This window comes from Octopus sinensis, linkage group LG19 (genome assembly GCF_006345805.1).
Source record: "Octopus sinensis linkage group LG19, ASM634580v1, whole genome shotgun sequence".
In the NCBI taxonomy this organism is placed as follows: Eukaryota; Metazoa; Mollusca; class Cephalopoda; order Octopoda; family Octopodidae; genus Octopus; species Octopus sinensis.
The window spans coordinates 48,607,639-48,629,753 of record NC_043015.1 but is presented as its reverse complement, the minus strand read 5'-3'; the positions used below and the strand labels follow the sequence as shown (position 1 = coordinate 48,629,753).

Sequence of the window (22,115 nt, the reverse complement as noted above, 5' to 3'; positions counted from 1 at the left end):
TCTTTTGGTATTCTGTCAGTATATCTGCCAGAGAAAATGTGTCAATGAAAATAATAATAATAATAATAACAATAATAATAATAATAATAGTGATAACGGCTTCAAATTTTGGCACAAGACCAGTAATTTTGGGGGAGGGGATAAGTTGATTGCATTGACCCCAGTACTCAACTAGTACTTATTTTTGTTGACCTCGAAGGGATGAAAAGAAAAGTTGACCTCAGCGGAAGTTGAACTCAGAACATAAAGATGGATGAAATACCGCTAAGCATTTTGCCCAGCATACTAAGGATTCTGCCAGCTCGCCACCTTTATGATGATGATGATAATAATAATAATAATAATAGTAATAATAATCCTTTCTACTATAGGTACAAGGCCAGAAATTTTGAGGGTGGGGACTAATTGGTTACATGACCCCAGTGTTTCACTGGTACTTAATTTATTGACCCCGAAAGGATGAAAGGCAAAGTCGACCTCGGCAGAATTTGAACTCAGAATGTAAGAAAAGGCAAAATGCTGCTAAGCATTTCACCCGGCGTGCTAACGATTCTGCCAGCTCACTGCCTTAATACTAATGATGATGATGATGATGATGATGATGATGATAGTAACAATCACCACTGCTACTGTTGCTGTCATCATCGTCCATCATCATCATTATTATCATTATTATTATTTAATATCTACTTTTCCATGCTTCAATGTGTCAAACAAAATTTGTTGAGGCACACTTTTCTATAGCCGGATGCTCTTCCAGTTACCAGCCCTCATTTATTTCCAAGTAAGGATGTGTGTGTGTGTGTGTGTGTGTGTGTGGTGTGTGTGTGTGTGTGTGTATGAAGTGGGTGTGTGCATGAAGTGTGTGTATATGTGTGTGCTGAGTACATATATCAATATGCATCTTTTAGCACTTTGATATCACACGTCTTTCAGTATTATATGTAATTAATCCTTTTGTAATTTTGTACATTGGTTCAGATTAAGGGGAAAGGTGTATGGTTTATTCGAATGACCCTCAATATATTACAGGTATATATTTTATTGACCCCTCCCCCACGCACCTGAAAATCAAATTCTGGAAGTTCAGAAGATGGTATAATGTAAATAAATTCTGTTAGTTCACAAAAATGCTACCAACTGTGGACTAAATTCCTAGATTTTCATCATCATTAACCGTTGTTAGCATATCTCTTTTGAAAGACCTTGGCTTTGTTTCAATTACCGTAAATCCTCGAGTATAGTCTGCCCTTGAGTATAATACGCAGGGGATTTTTAGGGGGCTGTACCTCTGAAAAACCTAAACCTTGTGTATAATACGCACCCCTTCTCTAACTTGAGTCAAGGAGGTCTATATAGCATCCTTGGTTTGTAAAAATGTATGCGGTAATGTCCTTTATTATTATTGTATATATAACATAATGCAAACGTGTAGCTTTTTTGTACATTTTGTTTGCAGAAAATAAAGAAATAACAGTAATAACATTTAATAAATATTGCTTACTGCAAGTTATGGATGATTCTTTTATGACTTCATTGCTTTCAGGCTTAGCTTAAGGTATTTTTGCGTCCAACATCACAAAATGCATCTGAATAAACATTGCTGGACAGCAAATAGGGACTTGGACATTGCTTAGAAAATAATTTTCATTTTTAACCTCGTGTATAATATGCACAAGGGATTTTGACCTTTAAATTTGGGGGAAAAAATGCGGATTATACTGAAGGATTTATGGTAATTTTAAAGATAACGAAGAAGTCAGTGAAATAATTTTGTCATTATTAAGCTGGTGTTTCTTTGGGACATAAATTAACATGAAATTTTGAAGAAAAGTTTTTAATTCAAAACACTTTAAAATAGGAAGTTTGTATCAAAGGGCCAGGGGGCAGTCTGAGGTGGGTCGGTATCAAAAGGGTTAAACAGAGATTATAAAGACAAAAACATAGCTGTTTGCTTGCTTGTTTATGTCCATTCTTTTCATGACAGCATAGATTAGATAAATAGGTTATCAAGGTGTTATTTTACACCTGGATGCCTTCCTATTATTATCCCTTACCCAATTTTCAAGTAAGAGATCTCCAGGTGTGAAGCAGCAGGCATTTTGTTGTCAGAAGTGACAGAAAGAACACCACCCATAGCATGCAACTTTCATAAAATGCAAATGTAAACACACACACACTTCAGATTACCTTGGGCAAATTCACTCACAAAACTGAATTTGATTATTAAATTACAATAACTACACAAAAATCATTTCAAATGAGTTGAAATAAAACAAAAAAAACCCCAGTTTTTTTTTGTTTTGAGCTCTCCTACCCATTGATATATTACATATAGCTGTATCAAATTTTGACACAAGTACAGCAATTTCAGGGAAGTGAGTAAGTTGATTAGATTAACCCTAGTGCGCAACTGGTACTTATTTTATTAATCCTGAAAGGATGAAAGGCAAGGCTGACCACGGCAGCATTCGAACTCAAAATGTAAAGAGAAACGAAATGCCACTAAACATTTTGCCAGGTGGGCTAACAATTTTCCCAGCTTGCCATCATACACATTACATATATTCTTTTCTAGGCACAAAGCCTGAAAATTTTGGGGAGGGGGCCAGTCAATTAGATCAACCCCAGTGCCCAATTGGTACTTATTTTTATCAATCCTGAAAGGATGAAAGGCAAAGTCGACTTCTGCCAAGGTCAACTTTGCCTTTCATCCTTTTGGGGTCGATCTAATCAACTGGCCCCCTCCCCAAAAATTTCAGGCCTTGTGCCTAGAGTAGAAAAGAGCACATTACATATATTGTTTCCATTTTATGTATTTGCTACATAGTAGAAAGAAAACAGACATAAGATCACAAGACTGTACTATGTCACAGAGTAATTTCAATTCTCAATCGAAGGAGAGGGGCTTTCTCCATCCAGGTTGCGGATCCATGGAATAAGCTGCCGGACGAGATAGTGAAGATGCCGATGACCGGTCAGTTCAAAGTCTCTCTTGACCAGAAATGGCCTGAACTCTTTGCATGAACACCCTCCCTGTACATAACTCCATGTCCCCCTACATGGCCTTGCTTTTTGCTTTTTGAGCCAAAAAATTAACTTAACTTAATTAATGGAAAGTTGGTTCATGACAGTTTCCAATCAAGGCAGCAACAAACACTTTCATTTTCATTTTCACCTTATCATTATCATCTAATCTCATTCTCAGCCACTCCAATCCACCTTTATGAAATGTGGAATAGCCATGGATCTTCCTTATAGTAAGACACCTGCACTTATCTCTTTTCTTATTTTGCAACTTAGTTGGTGACCGCACAAGTGTTGGAGACACAAGAAAAGCACCCAGTAAACACCGTAAAGAGATTGGCATTAGGAAGACAATCCAGCCATAGAAACCATGCCAAAGCTGACATCAGAGCTTGACTCAACCCTGTGGCTCACCTGATCCTATCAAACTGTGCAGCTCGTGCCAAAATGGAAAAACAGCTATTAAATGAGAATAAAGATTATTTCCTGATTGTGCCTCAGGGAAAAGGGCCTACCAGTTTACCTGGTAAAATGATAAGTCCTTTTTACCTTTTTACCAGGTCTATATATATCAATATGTATTAACAGTTTTACTTGTAAAAAAAAACCAACGATAAAACAAAAGACTTACATGACTTGTCGATAGATTCTTTGGTCTTCGTTTACGCCTGGGAGGAGCAACAGGTGGATTTAGAGTGGAAGGTAACACATTCTGACTCTTTGTGTCCATTGTACTAGGAGGGGTTAAATTACGGGGTTTAGCACTTTGGATGATATCTGGTTCATTGTCTTTGGCTACTAAACTGACCATATTGTTTTTGAGACACATATCGGTAGAAGCAGCATAGTAAGGATCTTGTAGGACACCGGTGGTTGGAAACTTTTCAGGAACTGTGACAGTCATACTGATATCTGTAAAAGGATGGCCGGCAGAAGTTTGAGCAAGAGAAGAGGAAGATTGCTCTAAGAGGGGAGATGAAAGACTAAGAGTAGGAGGACAAACGTTTTTGGACATCAAGTCATTGCTACTTGACTTAGAAGACAACTGTATGTTATTGATATCAAAATCAGCAGGATGCAAAGATGCTTCGGCTTTATCGGTATTGCCAGGAACATCAAAATCTTTAAATAAATCTTCACTGTCATTCTTCAACGGGGATTTATCTTCGGACAAAGCTTGCCGCAACAATTCAACTTTGCGGCGTCTTTTCCTATTCTCTAGCACCTTCCTTTCAGCTTCCTGTAAAAAAATTAAAAAAAAAAAAAATTAAAAAGACAAAATTATAATTATGGAAAATTTTCTGTAACATTTACAATACACAAATATCATCATCATTGTCGTTGTTGTTAAAGCATAGTTGTGTTAGGTGGGAGAGGTGGGGGTGATGATTGACAGGGAAGGGACAAAGGAAGGAGGGGTAAGAAAGAAAGAGAAGAAACAATGAAGGGAAGACAAAGAAACAGTGGGAAAACATGCACAGAGAGAGAGAGAGAGAGGTGATTCTGATATAAAAAAATCTTTGAAAAATTTTTTCCCCTTCGAGTTTGGTGCCTTTAACATATATTTACATTGTTAAAAAAATAGGACTCCGATAGAAATCTGTCTGACAAAAAGTTTAAATCTGACAAAAAAAAAAAAATCAATCACATATACCAAGGCTAAAAGAACTTATGCTCAACTATCTAAAGCAAAGACATGAAGAATATGCAATGACAGGTGCAACGTGGCTATGTGGTAAGAAGCTTGCTTCCCAACCACATGGTTCCAGGTTCAGTCCTACTGCATGGCACCTTGGGCAAGTATTTTCTACTATAGCCTCAGGCCGACCAAAGCCTTGTGAGTGGATTTGGTAGACAGAAACTGATAGAAGCCCTCATGTATTTCAGCTATTTAATGCTTTTGGGGCCTGCAATCGCCTATATTATTGATTCTGTTATTATCATTTTTAATTGATGATGATGATGACGATGACACTAGATAATAATAGAGTCAATATCTACGCAAATATTTTCTCCTGAATTATTTACTCTGAATTGAAATATATATATATATATATATATATATATTATATATATATATATATACATATCTTTCTGTGTGTGTGTGTGGTGTGTGTGTGTGTGTGTCCCCACCATCGCTTGACAACCAATGTTGGTGTGTTTACATCCTCGTAACTTAGCGGTTCGGCAAAAGAGACTGATAGAATTATAAGTAGGCTTGACTAGAGGCACTGCTCCAGCATGTCTGCAGTCAAATGACTGAAACAAGTAAAAGAATAAAAGAATATATCTATGGAAAATTCTGGAGGGTCAAGAACTTCACTTTGGAATTGAAAGCGAAAGAAACCCCTGAAGTGGATGCCATTGCATAGAACTAAAGGCCTCATCCTCTCTGTCAAGAGTAAGGAGCCAATGCTGTAACAGTATAAGGTTTAACGGTCCACCTTGCAAAAAAAAAAAAAACTCCTAGAAAAGTGCAGATAAGGATGTGTTCAAAAACCACTTAGATAAATGTTTATTGTCCAACTCAATGATTCACCAAAACCTATTAAACAGGAAGAATTGTGAAAGTGAAATGAAATAAACTTGTCATCATACCATTGACAGTGTCCCAGCATCGCCACAACCTCTCATTATATATATGTGTGTGCTTGTATGTATATGTAATGAAAAAGAACTTGGCTTGCATAAATTCTATTTGAGGCTACATAACCAAAAAAAAAAAAAAGCACTTAAAACAGCTGCAAGATTCTACTTAGAATTTAACTGAAATTAGATTCTCTGCCAGCTCATGTTTTCTAATTTCACTGTTATTAACTGTAATTAACTATGAATTCTATAAATTATAAATTACTATTAACTATAAATTCACTGTATTATACAACACTGAGTTAGTTATGAATAATAAATGTTTTCTATTCATATTGGCAAAGCAATGATGTATCCTTAACTGCATGTTAAATGGCAATTAAAATTAGAAAATTAGTTTTAAACTTGTTTCAACTTGACATTTTCTTCAAAATGCCTTTTGCACACCATTCATATCACATTCTGTCTTCAAGACACTGACATCTCAATTTTCTCACAAGAAGCTTTAATATAGATAATGGATTTCAAAGACCCCTTTTCTAAACAGGTCTTTCTTTACGGGTGAGTGTAAGAAAGGGGAACAAGGGACAAGACTGGAGTGCCAGTAATAAGCTTAAAAGCATCTTGTAATCAAGTATTTCAAAGCGAACAAGATTGGCCTTCTTGAGAGCATGTATAGAGGACATTCTTCTCTCTGGAGCTGAAACCTGGTCTATGAAGACAGGAACTTCAAGATCACCAAGATGGTACCTACACTAGGCTTCGTGGGAGTTCAGAACATCTCATGGCATGAATACAAGACCATAAAGGAGATTTTTATGGATGCATTCCACCCATCTCCACAACTGTTATTCAACACAGGCTTGGCTGACCAATGCTATTGTACTGAACACCAGATAATATCAGGATGAAAACAACTCAGCTATCTTTTATCTTTTACTTGTTTCAGTCATTAAACTGTGACCATGCTGGGGCACTGCTCTGAAGAATTTTTAGTTGAATGAATCGAGCCCAGTATTTATCTTTGTTTTCAAGCCCAGTACTTATTCTATCAGTTTCTTTTGCCGAACTTCTCAGATCTCTCTCTATCCGCTCAGTCGAAGTAGACTCTCGGTCACTCGTTGGATCAGTGTCCTCCAGTCACTTCTATCCTGGGCCGTTTCTTTCAGATTGGCTATGTCCATTCCGGTATCACTCTTGATGGTGTCAAGCCAGTGGGTTCTTGGTCGGCCTCTTCCTCTCTTGCCACTGACCATTCCAAGCATGATGTCCTTCTCCAGGGATTTTCTCCGCATAATATGACATAAATACACCAACACCAGTTGTCAAGTGGTGGAGGGGGACAAATACAGACATAAAGACACACACACAACAGGTTTTGTCAGTTCCCATCTACCAAATCCACTCATAAGGCTTTTGTTCACCTGAGGCTAGAGTAGAAGACACTTGCTGAAGGTGTGACACAGTAGGACTGAACCTGGAATCATGTAGTAGTCACACCCGTACCTGTGTTAATGTTATTGGCAGAGATAGCACAACATTAGAATCAAGAACTTACCAAAAATAAGGGAAAACAGAGATTTTTGGTGTGGCATAGGGAAATGCCACTCAGCTGCAGCTACTTGAAATAAAATCTATACAAATTCTTTTGCTGTTATAAGAAATGGATATTCACGGAAACTTTGGAATTCCAATTATTGACTTTACTAACATTTTTCATACAAGAGGATAATTTAATGATAAGAGCTATGTATAAAAATTTTGTCGTAGGAAAACTTTCATGAAATTTAATTTGGTTCATCATCATCATCATCATCATCATCCAGTGTTTTAAATCTGGGTTTTGTCCCAGTTAACAGGAGTGGCCAAATCTACCTCAATGCCATAGCAACCGAGGTAGGCAGATACAGCCCACCCCAACCTATGGGCTGCCTGGCTGGCTGGCTGGTGCCCATTTTCCTTGCTATCATGAGGCTTTTTTGGAGCTGGATTTTCTACGGGGAGCATGCCCTTGCTTACCTCCAACCTCAGTTTCTAAACATGAGTGGTCCTGAGACTAAGGCCTCTACCACGATTTTTAAGAAATGTGGTGGAAAACTAGCTCAGGGAGGCAGGGACACAACTCCCTGAGACCCCTTTTGAATCCTCCCCCGCCACCTATCATCAGAAAATCAATCTAGTGAAAGCAGAGGATATATTAAACAAATGTGACCAAAACCACCACCATTCTGTGTAACTAAATATCAGAGATAATATGTCCTCTTATGCTTTTTTCTTTTAAAACTCTAGTGTAATACCACAACACTAATTTTGTCTCCAGGGCGTGGCCGTTGCCAGGACCACCAAACTGGCTCTCGTGCCGGTGGCATGTAAATGCACCCCCTACACTCTCAGACTGCTTGGCGTTAGGAAGGGCATCCAGCTGTAGAAACTCTGCCAGATCAGATTGGAGTCTGGTTCGCCAGACCTGTCAAATCGTCCAACCCATGCTAGCATGGAAAGCGGACGTTAAATGATGATGATAAGTTATCTCACATTTAGAGCAGTGAGCTGGCAGAATCAATAGCACACTGGGCAGAATTCTTAGCAGTATTTCGTCTGTCTTTACAATCTGAGTTCAAATTTCACCAAGGTCAAATTTGCCTTTCATCCTGTTGGGGGGTCAAAGAAATAAGTACCAGTTAAGTACTGAGGTTGATGTAATCAAATTACCCACTGCCCTGAAATTACTAGCCTTGTACCAAAATTTGAAACCATTATTATTATTGTTATTATTATTATTATTGAGAGAAAGAGCAGTGCATGCTGACTGAAGCCTTGTGGGTGGATTTGGGAGATGGAAACTGAGAGACGCCTGCTGTATATGTACACGTGCATATGTGTGTGTGTGTGTGTGTATATATGTATATATATATATATATAATATATATATATATATAGTTAATCCAAACAAGAAAACACAAAAAAATACAACAACGCGAGGACGTGGAACAAATATAGTATTATTGGACGCTCAGGGAAGAAGGAGGGTTTAACGTTTTGAGCGGAGCTCTTTGTCGGAAACATAGGAGAAGGAAAGATCCAGAGAAGGGAAGACAGAGGAAAAAAAATCGCCAACAGTATACACGAGGTCACATTTATATATATAGATAGATAGATAGATAGACAGATATATAGATAGATAGAGAATTTAGGGACAAAAACCTCTATTTAGCAATTCAATCAATACTGAACGATATTATCTATACATACTATCTATTATACATATTAACAATGTTATCTATTCTATATGGTTTTGTATAGACAATATCGTTCAGTATTGATTGAATTGCTAAATAGAGGTTTTGTCTCTAAATTCTATGTGTATAATATATTGTGTATGTTGATTTAGTATTGCTAAATTGAATTTTTCTCTGTTGGCTTGGAATTTTATATTCCCTAACTATTAATAATAATAATATATATATATATTTATATATATATATTAGAAGAAATGAGGTACTCAGAAAATCGGATGGTTTATATTTACAGATATTTATTTGTATATTACATTTTTTATACATCATATAACTTAGATCATGTATTAGCGCTTTCTCCCATTCTAGTGGGGTTTTCAAATCAAACTAAGTTCCTGTGTGTGAAAAGTTTTGACCATTTTATAGTGGTATTGAGTTTGTAGTGGTGGGGAGGAATATAAGACAGTACAAGAGGGTGATGGATGAGGAGAAAGTGAGAGAGAGAGCATGTGTGTGTGTGTGTGTGTGTGTGTATGCGTGTGTGCATGTGTGTGTACTTTTGTATTTGGAATGAGTGCTAAAGAAAAAGAGGGGAAGGGAGAGGGAAGAAGAAGAAAATAATTTTTTTTTGAGATATATATATATATATATATATATATATATATATATAGTCAATACAAAGAACAAACAATTAAAAAACAGAGAAAAAGAGAAAAAAAACAAACGAGGACGTGCACAAGCAATATATTAATTTGATGTTTGGTGAAAGGAGAGAGTTGTTAATGCTTTGAGCATAGCTCTTCATTGGAAAGAGGAAAGACCAAAGAGAAAGAACGAAAAATAAGGAAAAATTGCCAACAACCCATGTGTGGTTACATTTCTGAGGTGACCGGAAGTGGAAGGAGAAAGAGAAAGTGGTTTCTGGGACATGAGTGTAATGAAGATGGTTAGTATGTGTGTGTGTGGGTGTGTAGCAGTAACTGCATGTGAGCGTGTGGTAATAACTGTGTGTGTGTGTGTGTGTGTGGTAGGATCTGTGTGCATATGTGTTAGCGTTGGTTTTTATGTTGATGTGACAGGTCAATCAAAAGTCATCAGCTGTAATGAAAGGTGTATGAACGGGTGGGTGTGGCTGTGTGTGTGTGTTTGCATGTGTGCATAGACAGAGTGGAAATGTGTGTTTGTGTGCATATGCATATCGGTGCATGTGTGTGTCTCTTTGTGTGTCACTCTGTCTCTCTCTCTATATATATATGTGTGTGTGTGTGTGTGTGTGTGTGTGTGTGTGTGTGTGTGTGTGTGTCTGTACATGCACTGGCTATTTTTTTTTTTATATTAGTCCATTGGTTAACCCTTTAGCCAATTAACTAACCAACTGCTTGATTAATAATTTGGTCAATCAATCAGCTCCATTTGTTAAATGAAAATACAGAAATCAAATACAGATAAGGCTGTTCACAAAATTATCAAGAAAAAAAAATCACTTACGACTCTTTCATAATCTTCAAGTTGCTTTTTTCTATGGAGTTCTTCCAACATTTTCCCCAATTCATTATTCTCACAGCTTTTCCTGGAATAAGAAAAAAAAATAAAGAGACAATGAAGATATATAAAATGAATTTAAATTGATGCAAAGGATAAAGACCCCCTTCGGTCATGACTGACCATGGGATTGCACCTAGAAAGTTACCTTCTGAGGCACAAGTCTGGGCAAGGTAATAGATGACCAGCAGTCGCCCATGCATACCAGCCACCCCTCTCCATGCCACCTATGTTATCCAAGGAAAAGGCAGAGGCCGATACAGCTTGGCACCAGTGACATCGCAACTCATTTCTACAGCTGAGTGAACTGGAGCAATGTGAAATAAAGTGTCTTGCTCAAGAACACAACACACAGCCCGGTCTGAGAATCGAACTCACAACCTTGTGATTGTGAGCCCGACACTCTAACCCCTGAGCCATGAACCTTAAATTGATGTAATTACATCAATTTACATCAATAATAACAATTTGAAAGGTTTACCAAATTTTCCAATGTACAAATCAAATTTTTCAGACCAAAGTTTATGATCAGGACAATGGTAGGTGAACTTAATGCAGCAGGATTTGGAAAGATATTGATCATATTTGAACATTTACACTATATACCAGCAGTTCTCAACCACAGCTCACAGGGCTGCACGTGGCCCTCAAGCATCCTTCCAGTGGCTCTTGATGGTCTTCCCTCTAAAAATATAATACATTTTTCTTTCATTAACTACTGTTTTATTTCTTTTGGTGCAACTCCCTAAAAAAAAAAAAAAAATTGAGGCTTTGCATCTGGGCCAGATATTAAAATGGTTGAGAGCCACAGCTATATACTTTGTTGACTGGAAAATATGGCAATCATTACCATTTATAAAATATATTTACTGACATCACCATTGAATGAATGTCTTCCATGATGACATAGTTTGATAGGAGCTGGTAAATCAGAGAACTGTGCCAAGCTCTCCTGTTTGCTTTGGCATGGTTTTTACAGCCAGATGCCTTTCCTGACACCAACCACTTTACAGATAGACTGGGTGCTTTTAACATGGCACCAACACTGGTGAAGTCTGGTTTAGCATGGCTTTTATGGTTGGATTCCCAACCACTTAATAAAATGGACTGGGTGCTTTATACATGGCACCAGCACCAGCACCTGCAAGGTCTGTTTTGGCATGATTTTTATGGCAGAATGCCCTTCCTAACACCAACCACTTTACAGAGTGGACAGGGTGCTTAATACATGGCACCAGCACCTGCAAAGTCTGTTTTGGCATGATTTTTATGGCAGAATGCCCTTCCTAACACCAACCACTTTACAGAGTGGACTGGGTCCTTTATACATGGCACCAGCACTGGTGAGGTCTGTTTAGGCATGATTTTTATGGCAGAATGCCCTTCCTAACACCAACCACTTTACAGAGTGGACTGGGTGCTTTATACATGGCACCAGCACTGGTGAGATCTGTTTTGGCATGGTTTTTATGGTTGGATGTCCTTCCTAATGCCAACCACTTTATAGAGTGTACTACGTGCTTTGTATATGATACCAGTACCAGCAAGGTCTGGTTTGGCACAGTCTTTACAATTGGATGCCTCTCTTGACACCAATCACTTTACAGAGTGGACTTTTTACATGGCACGAGCAAGGTCTATTTTGGCATGATTTTTAAGGTTGGATGCCATCCTAACGTCGATCACTTTACAGAGTGGATTGAGTGCTTTGTACATGGTACCAGCATTCTATCTATAATTTGTAATCTTTTCAAAATTATATTTTACAAATCTATTTCATCATTTTATGTTCATTAATTTAAAAGAAAAATACCTTTGGGAAAAGATTTACAGAACTATTTGTCCATAGATGTTCCAAAGAGAAGGAAAAAAACCCAACCCAGAATAACGATATTGTTGATAATATTGATTTTGTCTTGTCTATATAATACCATTCTGTCTACAATAATCAATCAATTAATCAATCAGTCAATCAATCAATCGATCGATCAATCAATCAACTATTGATTTAGCAGACAAAATATGGCAAGACACATGTGGGTATGGCTGTGTTGATGTGAAGTTCATTCTGTTACCATGTGGTGTCATTGTCTGGAACCTTGAACAAGTGACATTTAATGGAACCCTGGGCTGACCAATTCCTTGTGAGTGAAATTGGAAGATGGAAACTGTATGAAAGTGTGCATTTGTGTGTGTATGTGTGTGTGTGTGTGTGTGTGCACGCATGCACGAGAGAAAGAAAAAAGGAGAGAGAGTGTGTGTGTGTGTGCACGCATGCATGTAAGAGAGAGAGACGGGGGTGCATGTGTGCACATGAGAGAAAAGAAGAGAGAGAAAGAGTGTGTGTGTGTGTGTGCGCATGTCTGCGTTTTTGCATGAATTTTGAGCTAGAAATCAGAGGCATTAAGTTAATATTTCCTGCCAACACCAAAATATCGTCTAGCCTCTCCTCTTCTGGTGATAAGTGAAATGAAAAACTCTTTTGGTTGAAAAACAGCTTTGGATTAAGAACAGAAGGGACACCTAGCTGTTAATACAAACCAAACAATCTGTCAGTGGTATGTATCCATGTCAGCAGACAAAAAAACGGACATAAAATGAATGAAATATAACATCCTTGTACAAAAATATACATACACACATACTTGAATGTGTGTGTGTGTGTTTCATCATCATCATTTAACATTTGTTGTCCAGCCCATGCCAGCGTGGACATGGATATTAAATGATGATGATGATATATACACACAGATATATATCATCATCATCATCATTTAGCGTCCGCTTTCCATGCATGCATGGATAGGACGGTTCAACTGGGGTCTGTGAAGCCAGAAGGCTGCATCAGGCCCAGTCTGATCTGGCAGTGTTTCTACGGCTGGATGCCCTTCCTAACGCCAACCACTCCATGAGTGTAGTGGGTGCTTTTTACATGCCACCCGCACAGGTGCCAGACGGAGCTGGCAAACAGCCACAAACGGATGGTGCTTTTATGTGCCCCCGGCACGGGGGCCAGGCGTGGCTGGCAACGAACACGAACGGATGGTGCTTTTACGTGCCACTGGCACGGAGGCCAGTCTTGGAGGCACTGGCAACAGCCACGATTGGATGGTTCGCTTAACCACAGCTGCAATTTCCATTGATGTTGATCGACTTCGATTTTGGTTCTGCTTTCTGGTATCTGATTTGATTTGGTTTGATTTTGATTTTCACTTGTCTCAACGGGTCTTCACGAGTGGAGTTTTGTGTCCCAAGAAGGAAAGGTATGTAGGCCACAGGTTATGTTCTCACTGGTCTTGCCGGGTCTTCTCACGCACAGCATACTTCCATAGGTCTCGGTCTCTAGTCATTTCCTTGGTGAGATCTAAAGTTCGAAGGTCGTGCTTCACCACCTCATCCCATGTTTATATATATCAAAATTAGAAAAAAACCACCTTTTATCAATTCAAAATGAACAATTAAATTACACATTTTTCTAATTTTTATACATACATTATATTTTGTGAAATTTGATTTAGTATTTCTAAATTGAATTTTTTCCTTGTAAGTTCGGAATAATATTCCCTCAAATAATTATATATATATATATATATATATATACACACATACACATACATATTATATTATATTAGAGGAAAAAGGACAAAAACCAAGGCAGGACGAGTATCTCAAGTGATTTAGAATATTTAATTAGGGTAAGGTGAATTTCAAGACTTCAAATTCACCTTACCCTAATTAAATTATTATAAATGACTTGAGATATTTGTCCTGCCTTGGTTTCTGTAGTCTTTTTTACCTCTAATATAATATATACCTGCAAACTCAGAAGCCTAACATGCATCCCTAGCTCCAGCCTCAGCTGAGTACTTGGAACCTAACGGATGACCAAGTATAGCATTTACTCTATGTATGTATATATGCACACATATTCATATTGAACCAGTTAAAGTAATGTCTTTCACTATTGTTAAAGTAATGTCTTTCACCAGTCTTCAAACAAAATTTATTTTCATTGTTTGGTACAGATTTGTTATTGCTATTATTATTATTTGAAATCATTATTATTATTATTATTACTACTACTACTACTACTACTACTACTACTGCTACTACTAAGGAGGTGAGCTAACAGTCTTTAGCACCCCAGACAAAACGCTTTGAGGAATTACATCTACCTTTACATTCTTAGTTCAAATTCTGCCATGGTCATCTTTGCCTTTCATCCTTTCAGGGCCAATGAAACAAGTACCAGTTGAGCGCTGGGGTCCATGTAATCGACTTATCCTCTCCCCTGAAATTGCTGGCCTTGTACCAAAATTTGAAACCAATGTAATTGCCTAGCCCCCTCCTCTTGTATTCAGGCCTTGCGCTTATAGTAGAAAAGTTTATCATCATAAAATATTATTACCACAAACCAGAGTTGAGTTTGCTTCAGATTAGATTCTTTAATCCAAACCAATGTACATATTATCTCTGTCAGTTTGTCAGGACAGGGCGAGAATCACTTTATTCAATACTCAACTTTTCTATTTCTTACCCAAGAGGTTTCTGAAGCATTTCATATTCGACACCTTTGGTTTTAATTATCAACATAATTTTAATGTCCACTTTTCCATACTTATATGAGTTGGACAGAAGCTGTTGATGCAGACTTTCTATAGCCAGATGCCCATCAGTTTTCCAACCCTCATCTATTTCCAAGTAAGGTAATCCAGAATTTATTGAAATTTACTCTGCAATCTTTTGATGTAGTTGTAGTTAATGCTCCTGAGAGGTACATCATCATCGTCGTCATCGTCATCATTTAATGCCCATTTTCCATAATGGGATGTGTTGGATGGCTCAACAGTTGACCAGTTGAAGAGCTGTTCAGGCTCCATGTCTGTTTTGGCATGCTTTTTACAGCTGGATGCCCTTCCTAATGCCAACCACTTTACAGAGTGTACTGGGGGCTTTTACACAGCACTGGCATGGGTGCATTTTATGGGTCACCAGCACTTACAGGCCAGCAAGATTAGGGATGCTCAGTTGGAGAGGATTGCAAGGGACAAGCCTGTATGCAAAGACAACCACGCTTTTACTTAGCTTGACATATCTTCTCGAGCACAGCAATCTGCCAGGTATGTTAGACCCCTGTTATACTCTCTGAGTCCCAACATCTGTAGATCCATTCTCACCATTTGATCCCGGGGTCTACCCCTTCCACATGTTCCCTGTACAATTAGAGATCGGCATCTCTTGATGCAACTGTCTTTGTTCATATGCATTACATGGCTGTACAGTTTAATATAGTTACTGCTGCTACTACTACTACAGCTTTTGTGTCTTGTTCCCTGTAAGGCACAGGTCTATACTCATTGGAGCTCAGCTTCTAGACATTAAACAACAGGTTCCTACTCAGCGGTAGTGCCCCAGCATGGCCGTGGCCTTCAGGCTAAAACATTTTAAAGGATTTTTAAGGATTTAAGGATTCAGTACTTGGCAATAGCAAAGACATTAAGCTCTCACAACTATTGCTTTAGCAAAAAAAAAAAAAAAAAAGCATTCCACTCATGACAGCCCAGTAAAATGAATATGATACAAAAAAAAAGAGAGAGAAAAAGGAAGAAAAAAAATAGGAAATCTTGCTTGCTTTACTGACATGTGAGTATATTGAGATAATTAGGTGTAGGTGGTGTGAGGAATGTTCACCAATTGTTTGTGTGGTTTTATGTAAAACCTAATGCCCATCAAAGAATTGTTGTAATTAAATTGGTAATATATGTAGGTGGGGTAATTCAGTTTTTTATAAAAGGTTTCAGCTAGGATGCTATCATGTTGCCTTGTAGTAATTTTGATGGGATATTTTGAATTTAAACATCTATAAATGGTATTTAGGTGTGGGCTTAAGTAACATAATTAAGACATGTGGTTTTTGGTAGGACTTTGAAGAGAGTTAGTGCTTATATAATTGAAATTACTGTCTGTCTGTTTTTCTTACATTCCTCAGGTTTAATCACATGCCAATTTCTTTGTGGATGCCGTGATATCTATGTCCTGAAACACAGTGATGATGGTGATGGTGAATAATGTCTTCTGCCATTATTTTTGCCCTTCACCAAAATAAAGAGAGAGCTCCACTTTTGTTTTATTTTGAAGGTGACTTGGTGAAGCCTGTGGGAGGAAATTGGTGTAATGAAGAAGCTGATGCGATGAGACCATCATCATCATCATCGTCGTCATTTTAATGACTATTTCTACAAGTCTGACAAGTACTCCATACTCTAGCTCTTGGACAGAGTCACAGTATAGGTAGAGGTTACCTGCTCGAGGCATGCTGACTCATAAGGGCTGGTTTCCAGGTTTCATGAGGTATATATTCCCCACCTAGATCAGATGCTGGTCCATCACAAGATTACTAATTTTTGCCAGCTGAGTGGACTGGAGCAACGAGAAATGAAGTGTTTTGCTCAAGAACACAACACACCACCCAGTCCAAGAACTGAAGCCACTATCCTATAATCACGAGTCCAACACCCTAACCACTAAGCCATGTGCTTCCACCACAGACTTACAATCTCTAATATCCCCATTCTTTTTTATCTTGCATCATCTCATGTGATGGACAACATCTGGTGCTGCTCTGCTTTCTGTTCCCACCCATGCCACCTTATAAGCACATCCAGTTATTCATTTCTTTATTACTTAGTAACAGCTACAGTCCAACATATGTTCATATAGGTAAACCCACCTCACTTATAATGCAGATCATTTGTGTTTTCAATGACTCATTTCTTTCTAAACTCACATTTGCACCTGTCATGCAAAATACCATTTCATATCCAACAGGTTGTATTCACACCAGTTTCTGCAAATCTGCAATCAGATTTCACTGTGCAACATCAAATTTCTTGACTATTTCCATTTACACTGGAATAGAAACTCTTTTCTTACCAACAAAAGCAACAATTCCATGGAATTTTAGTACCAATTTCTTGTTCTGGCAATTTACTTTGCAACAATAAATTTGTCCTCAAGATGGCAGGAACTGTATTTTCTAGCAAACAATTGAAGCAGTCCATGAAATCCAACTTATGAGAGTGTTTGTTGCTAATTTCCTCTTGTTGCTAATTACATCTTGTAGCTGATTACTTTTTCACATTTGGTTCATGCAAAACCCTGCATTTCTGCCAGTTTTCACACTTTGTGTAACTGTTATTTATATCCTACCAAGGCTCTTCAGATATATTACTGATTACCACTTGCCAAATTACCCTGGGATATCGTTAATTGCATTACTAATTGCACTGGGATATCATTACTTTCATTATTGATTGTGCTGGGATATCATTAATTCCATTACTAATTGCACTGGGATACTGCTAGCTTCATTATTAATTGCATTGAGATATCATTAGTTCCATTATTAATTGCACTTGGATATTGTTAGTTCCATTACTAACTGCATTGGGATATTGCTAGTTTCATTACTAATAGCACTGGGATACTGTTAGTTTCATTATTAATTGCAATAGGATATCATTAGTTCCATTATTAACTGCACTGGGATGTTGTTAGTTCCATTATTAATTGCACTTGGATATTGTTAGTTCCATTACTAACTGCATTGGGATATTGCTAGTTTCATTACTAATAGCACTGGGATACTGTTAGTTTCATTATTAATTGCAATGGGATATCATTAGTTCCATTATTAACTGCACTGGGATGTTGTTAGTTCCATTATTAATTGCACTTGGATATTGTTAGTTCCATTACTAACTGCACTGGGATATTGCAAGTTTCATTACTAATTGCACTGGGATATCATTAATTCTATGTCTAAAACTTGTATTCCAAAGAAATACAAATGTTAGACATTAAAAATGCATGTAACTGATTAAAAATGTGTTTTCTGATTAGTATGTATGTGAAATCTTCAGTAATAAAAGAAACTTGAAAATCACATTTTGCTAAGAATACACTAAAATTGAAATTTATAAAAATTTTCTAGACAGTGAAGACTTTTATAATTGCTTACTATTAGTAAAAGTTACATCATAACTAATTAATAAAGCAGCTTTCTTTATTATAATATAAATGTAGAATGTGAAACCTGACCAAGATTTGCAAAGCAGATTTCCAATAGTTATTCATTTTTGCAACTTTCCATCAGATGGTTGCTTGACTTACTACAAAAAGCAGTCAAATGTACTTCGAATTATGTTCTTTTATTGTGAAAAAAATTGAATTGGACAAAATAGTTCTGGATATACAAAAAGACAAGATGTGGGCATGGCTGGAATGATTTGAGGTTAAACAATGACAGAGATAATGTATGAGTTCTAGAGCAGGCATGGAAGCATGGGAAACCTTTTACAAGAAGTAGGGCCACATGAGACGAGGTTTATCATCAAGCAGTTCACACTACTAAAAAAAATTCAAGGTTAATTTTCTGTTGATGTGCCATTCTGAAAGTCCTGACATACTTTCAAATGTATGTGTCTAACAATGTTGAAAGGGACCCCAGTTGAACCGTCCAACCCATGCTAGCATGGAAAGCGGACGTTAAACGATGATGATGATATATATGTATGTATGTATGTATGTATGTGTATGTATGTATATAAATTTTAAAAAATGAACAAGAACGTAACGGACGACAATGAAAATATAGATATAAGGATGATATGAAGATGGATAAGAAGACCAGGATGGAACATTCATGGCTTTCTATTCTTCAGTCAAGTTTACAATCATCATTACAGTTTTGGCCTGTTAAGACTTGAGACTGTTCAAAATTGGTAGGCCACGAAAATCTAAGCTAAGGGCATTAAATTCTTGGAAGAAAGCAAGTGAATATGCGCAACAAGGTGGACAAAAAAAAAAGAGAAAACAGAGAAAATGTTACACAATTACTAATGCAAACAACAAGAATAACAACAAGTGTCTTTCAACTAAAAGATCATACTGGAGCACCACCATATATATATATATATATATATATACACACATATATATTTATATATACACATGCATATACGCATACATGTATATACGCATACATGTACATATAAACATTATATATTATATATATATATTGATAAAAATGGTAAGACAACATATCATCATCATCATCATCGTTTAACGTCCGCTTTCCATGCTAGCACCAGGCCAGTCAGATCTGGCAGTGTTTCTACAGCTGGATGCCCTTCCTAACGCCAACCACTCTGAGAGTGTAGTGGGTGATTTTATGTGCCACCGACACAGGTGCCAGACGAGGCTGGCGAACGGCCACGCTCGGATGGTGTTTTTTACGTGCCACCGGCACGGAGGCCAGTCAATGCGGTACTGGCTATACACACACATACATACATATCTACATATATACATAATACCTGAGTAAGCACATAAATGTGAAACAAGGTGGGAAAAAATAGTACTCGGATACCAGAGATAGAGTAATATACTCTATTATTAAAGCTGCAAAAACATCACAAAAATACCACAAAAAAAAAAGCTGCTACTCAGAGTTTCACGTTCCCATTTATTGGGCAATAACTGCCTGATGAACGGGAATGTGAAATGCTAAGTAGGAGTTTTTTGTGCTATTTTTGTGATGTTTTTACAGTTTTAATAATAAAGTATAGCATCAGCATGGCCGCAGCTCTGAGCTGAAACTAGAAAGAAAAAAAAAAAAAATACACACACACACATCTATTTGTCTGTGTTTACAAACTGTTAGAAAGCATGGTGCTGTGGAAATGTCTGGGGATAAGATATCTTCAAAGATTTGTTGTGTTAAAGCAATATATATACAAGAGTGAGACGAACACCGTTGCTGCAGTGAATCATGAGAACAACAGATGTGTTTCACCTTTCTCGAGGATTGTCAATGCCATGTACTCAATTGTTAACTGCTTAAATGAAATTTGTGCTCCAGTATATAGAAAGCAGTAAATAAAACATTCACCTGTATTGTGGAAGTTTGCCAAGTTGTAGAAAAAAAAAAAAAAATTGGTATATGCAACTGAAACAGCATTAAGTTAAAATTGCTATCTGCGTATCATACTAAATGTATCGTTAGAAGACATGATGTTGCGCAATTGTCTGAGATAAAAAATCTCTTTTTATACATGCACAGAATCTCGTCCTTGCTTGATGTTGAATGTTCCAGCAAGTTATAAGTTGTGGTAAGACCGAAAGGCTAAAGAGAGAACAAAGGAAGAAGATATGAATGCTGTATTTTCTCTGATACCTTTTCCATTGACAGTCATCAACATCATCATCATTGCTTCAACGCCTACTTTTTCCATGCTTGTTTGGGTCAGACAATCTACCTATTAAGGTGGTGAGCTGGCAGAATCGTTAAAACGCCGGGCAAAATGCGTAGCCGTATTTCGTCTGCCGTTACATTCTGAGTTCAAATTCTTCCAAGGTCGACTTTGCCTTTCATCCTTTCAGGGTTGATAAATTAAGTACCAGTTACGCACTGCGGTCGTTGTAATAAACTTAATCCCTTTGTCTGTCCTTGTTTGTCCCCTCTATGGCATGTTTTTGACAGAGGGCTGGAAATGAACAAACTTGCTTGTATGACAATACTGCTCATCTACAACCATCATGCAATGTCTAGACAAGAGTACATACAAACACGGACACACATACACACACACACATGGGCTTCTCTCAGTATTTCATCAAACAAATCCATTCACAAAGATTGGTTGGTTCTGGGCTAGAGTAAAACACTTGCCCTAGGTGACACGCATTGGGACTGAACCCAGGACCACGTAATTGTGAAGCAAGTTTCTTAATCACACAGCCACTCCTGCACCTATTCTTAACCAACTGCCATGCCTAAATATATAACACCGTCATCATTGTCATTTAACATTCTTTTTTCTGTGCTGGCAAGGGTTGGATGGTTTGACAAGAACAGATGAGCCAGAGGGCTCTGCCAGGTTCTTTGTCTGGTTTTGGTATGGGTTCTACAGCTGGATGCCCTTCCTAATGCTAACCACTCAAAAGAGCATATTGGGTGCTTTTTATGTAGCACAAGCACTGATAATGTCATCAAGTACCCACAACTGAGAAGGATACAGGCACAAGGAATAATGAACTATGATAGAGACGAGAAGCAGGTGTTTTACTAAAGTGGTGAATGCATGGCTTGCCCACCTGGAGAGAGAGAGAGAGAGACGAAGAAAGAGATGTGAGGTCCAGGTACAATGTGAGTATGAGACAGACTATTACAGAAGAGGGGGAGAAATGAATAAGTAAATGCACTGAGTGAAAGTAGAGTAACAGATGATAAGGGATAGGGAACGAGTTGAGTGTAAAGGATATCAGCTCAGTGTAGGGGCAGTGAAGAAAATAGGGTAACCTAACAATATAAACAATGTAGAGGTAATAGCACCTGAAGATTAGCTAAGCTGGTTTTGTGTGTTACAACTTATATAACAAGCATCCCTCTGCTATGAAACACTCGTAGTCCATGTGTTACCAGTTTCATTCCTTTCTTTTCTGATTTTATTAGCACTTTTAGCAACTTCAGTTAGCTTATTGAAATTTATTCTTAATTTCAATATAGGATGAAGTGTGTAACTTACCATATTAATAAACATGTTTCATCATACACTGTCCACTTTTTGTCATCTGTATTAGCTGCATAAATGCTCAAACTTTACTAACTTCCCACACTTGGATTGAGTTACCTATATATATATATCGGGGTAAAGACCC

General features: G+C 37.5%; 1 protein-coding gene across 4 annotated transcripts in view; it reads right to left on the bottom strand.

Moving 5' to 3' along the window:
- Positions 1-22,115, bottom strand: part of LOC115222103 (WD repeat-containing protein 44) — a 94,385-nt gene that overhangs the window by 54,965 nt on the left and 17,305 nt on the right. For all 4 annotated transcript variants that reach the window (XR_003882682.2, XM_036511484.1, XM_029792221.2 and 1 more), the window contains exons 4-5: positions 10,341-10,422; positions 3,659-4,267 (exon numbers count right to left, since the gene is read on the bottom strand). Coding sequence is in view for 3 of the 4 variants with exons in the window: in XM_036511484.1 (XP_036367377.1) it covers positions 3,659-4,267; positions 10,341-10,422 (691 nt within the window). In the remaining variant the exon portion in view is untranslated. The remainder of the gene's footprint in view (positions 1-3,658; positions 4,268-10,340; positions 10,423-22,115) is intronic.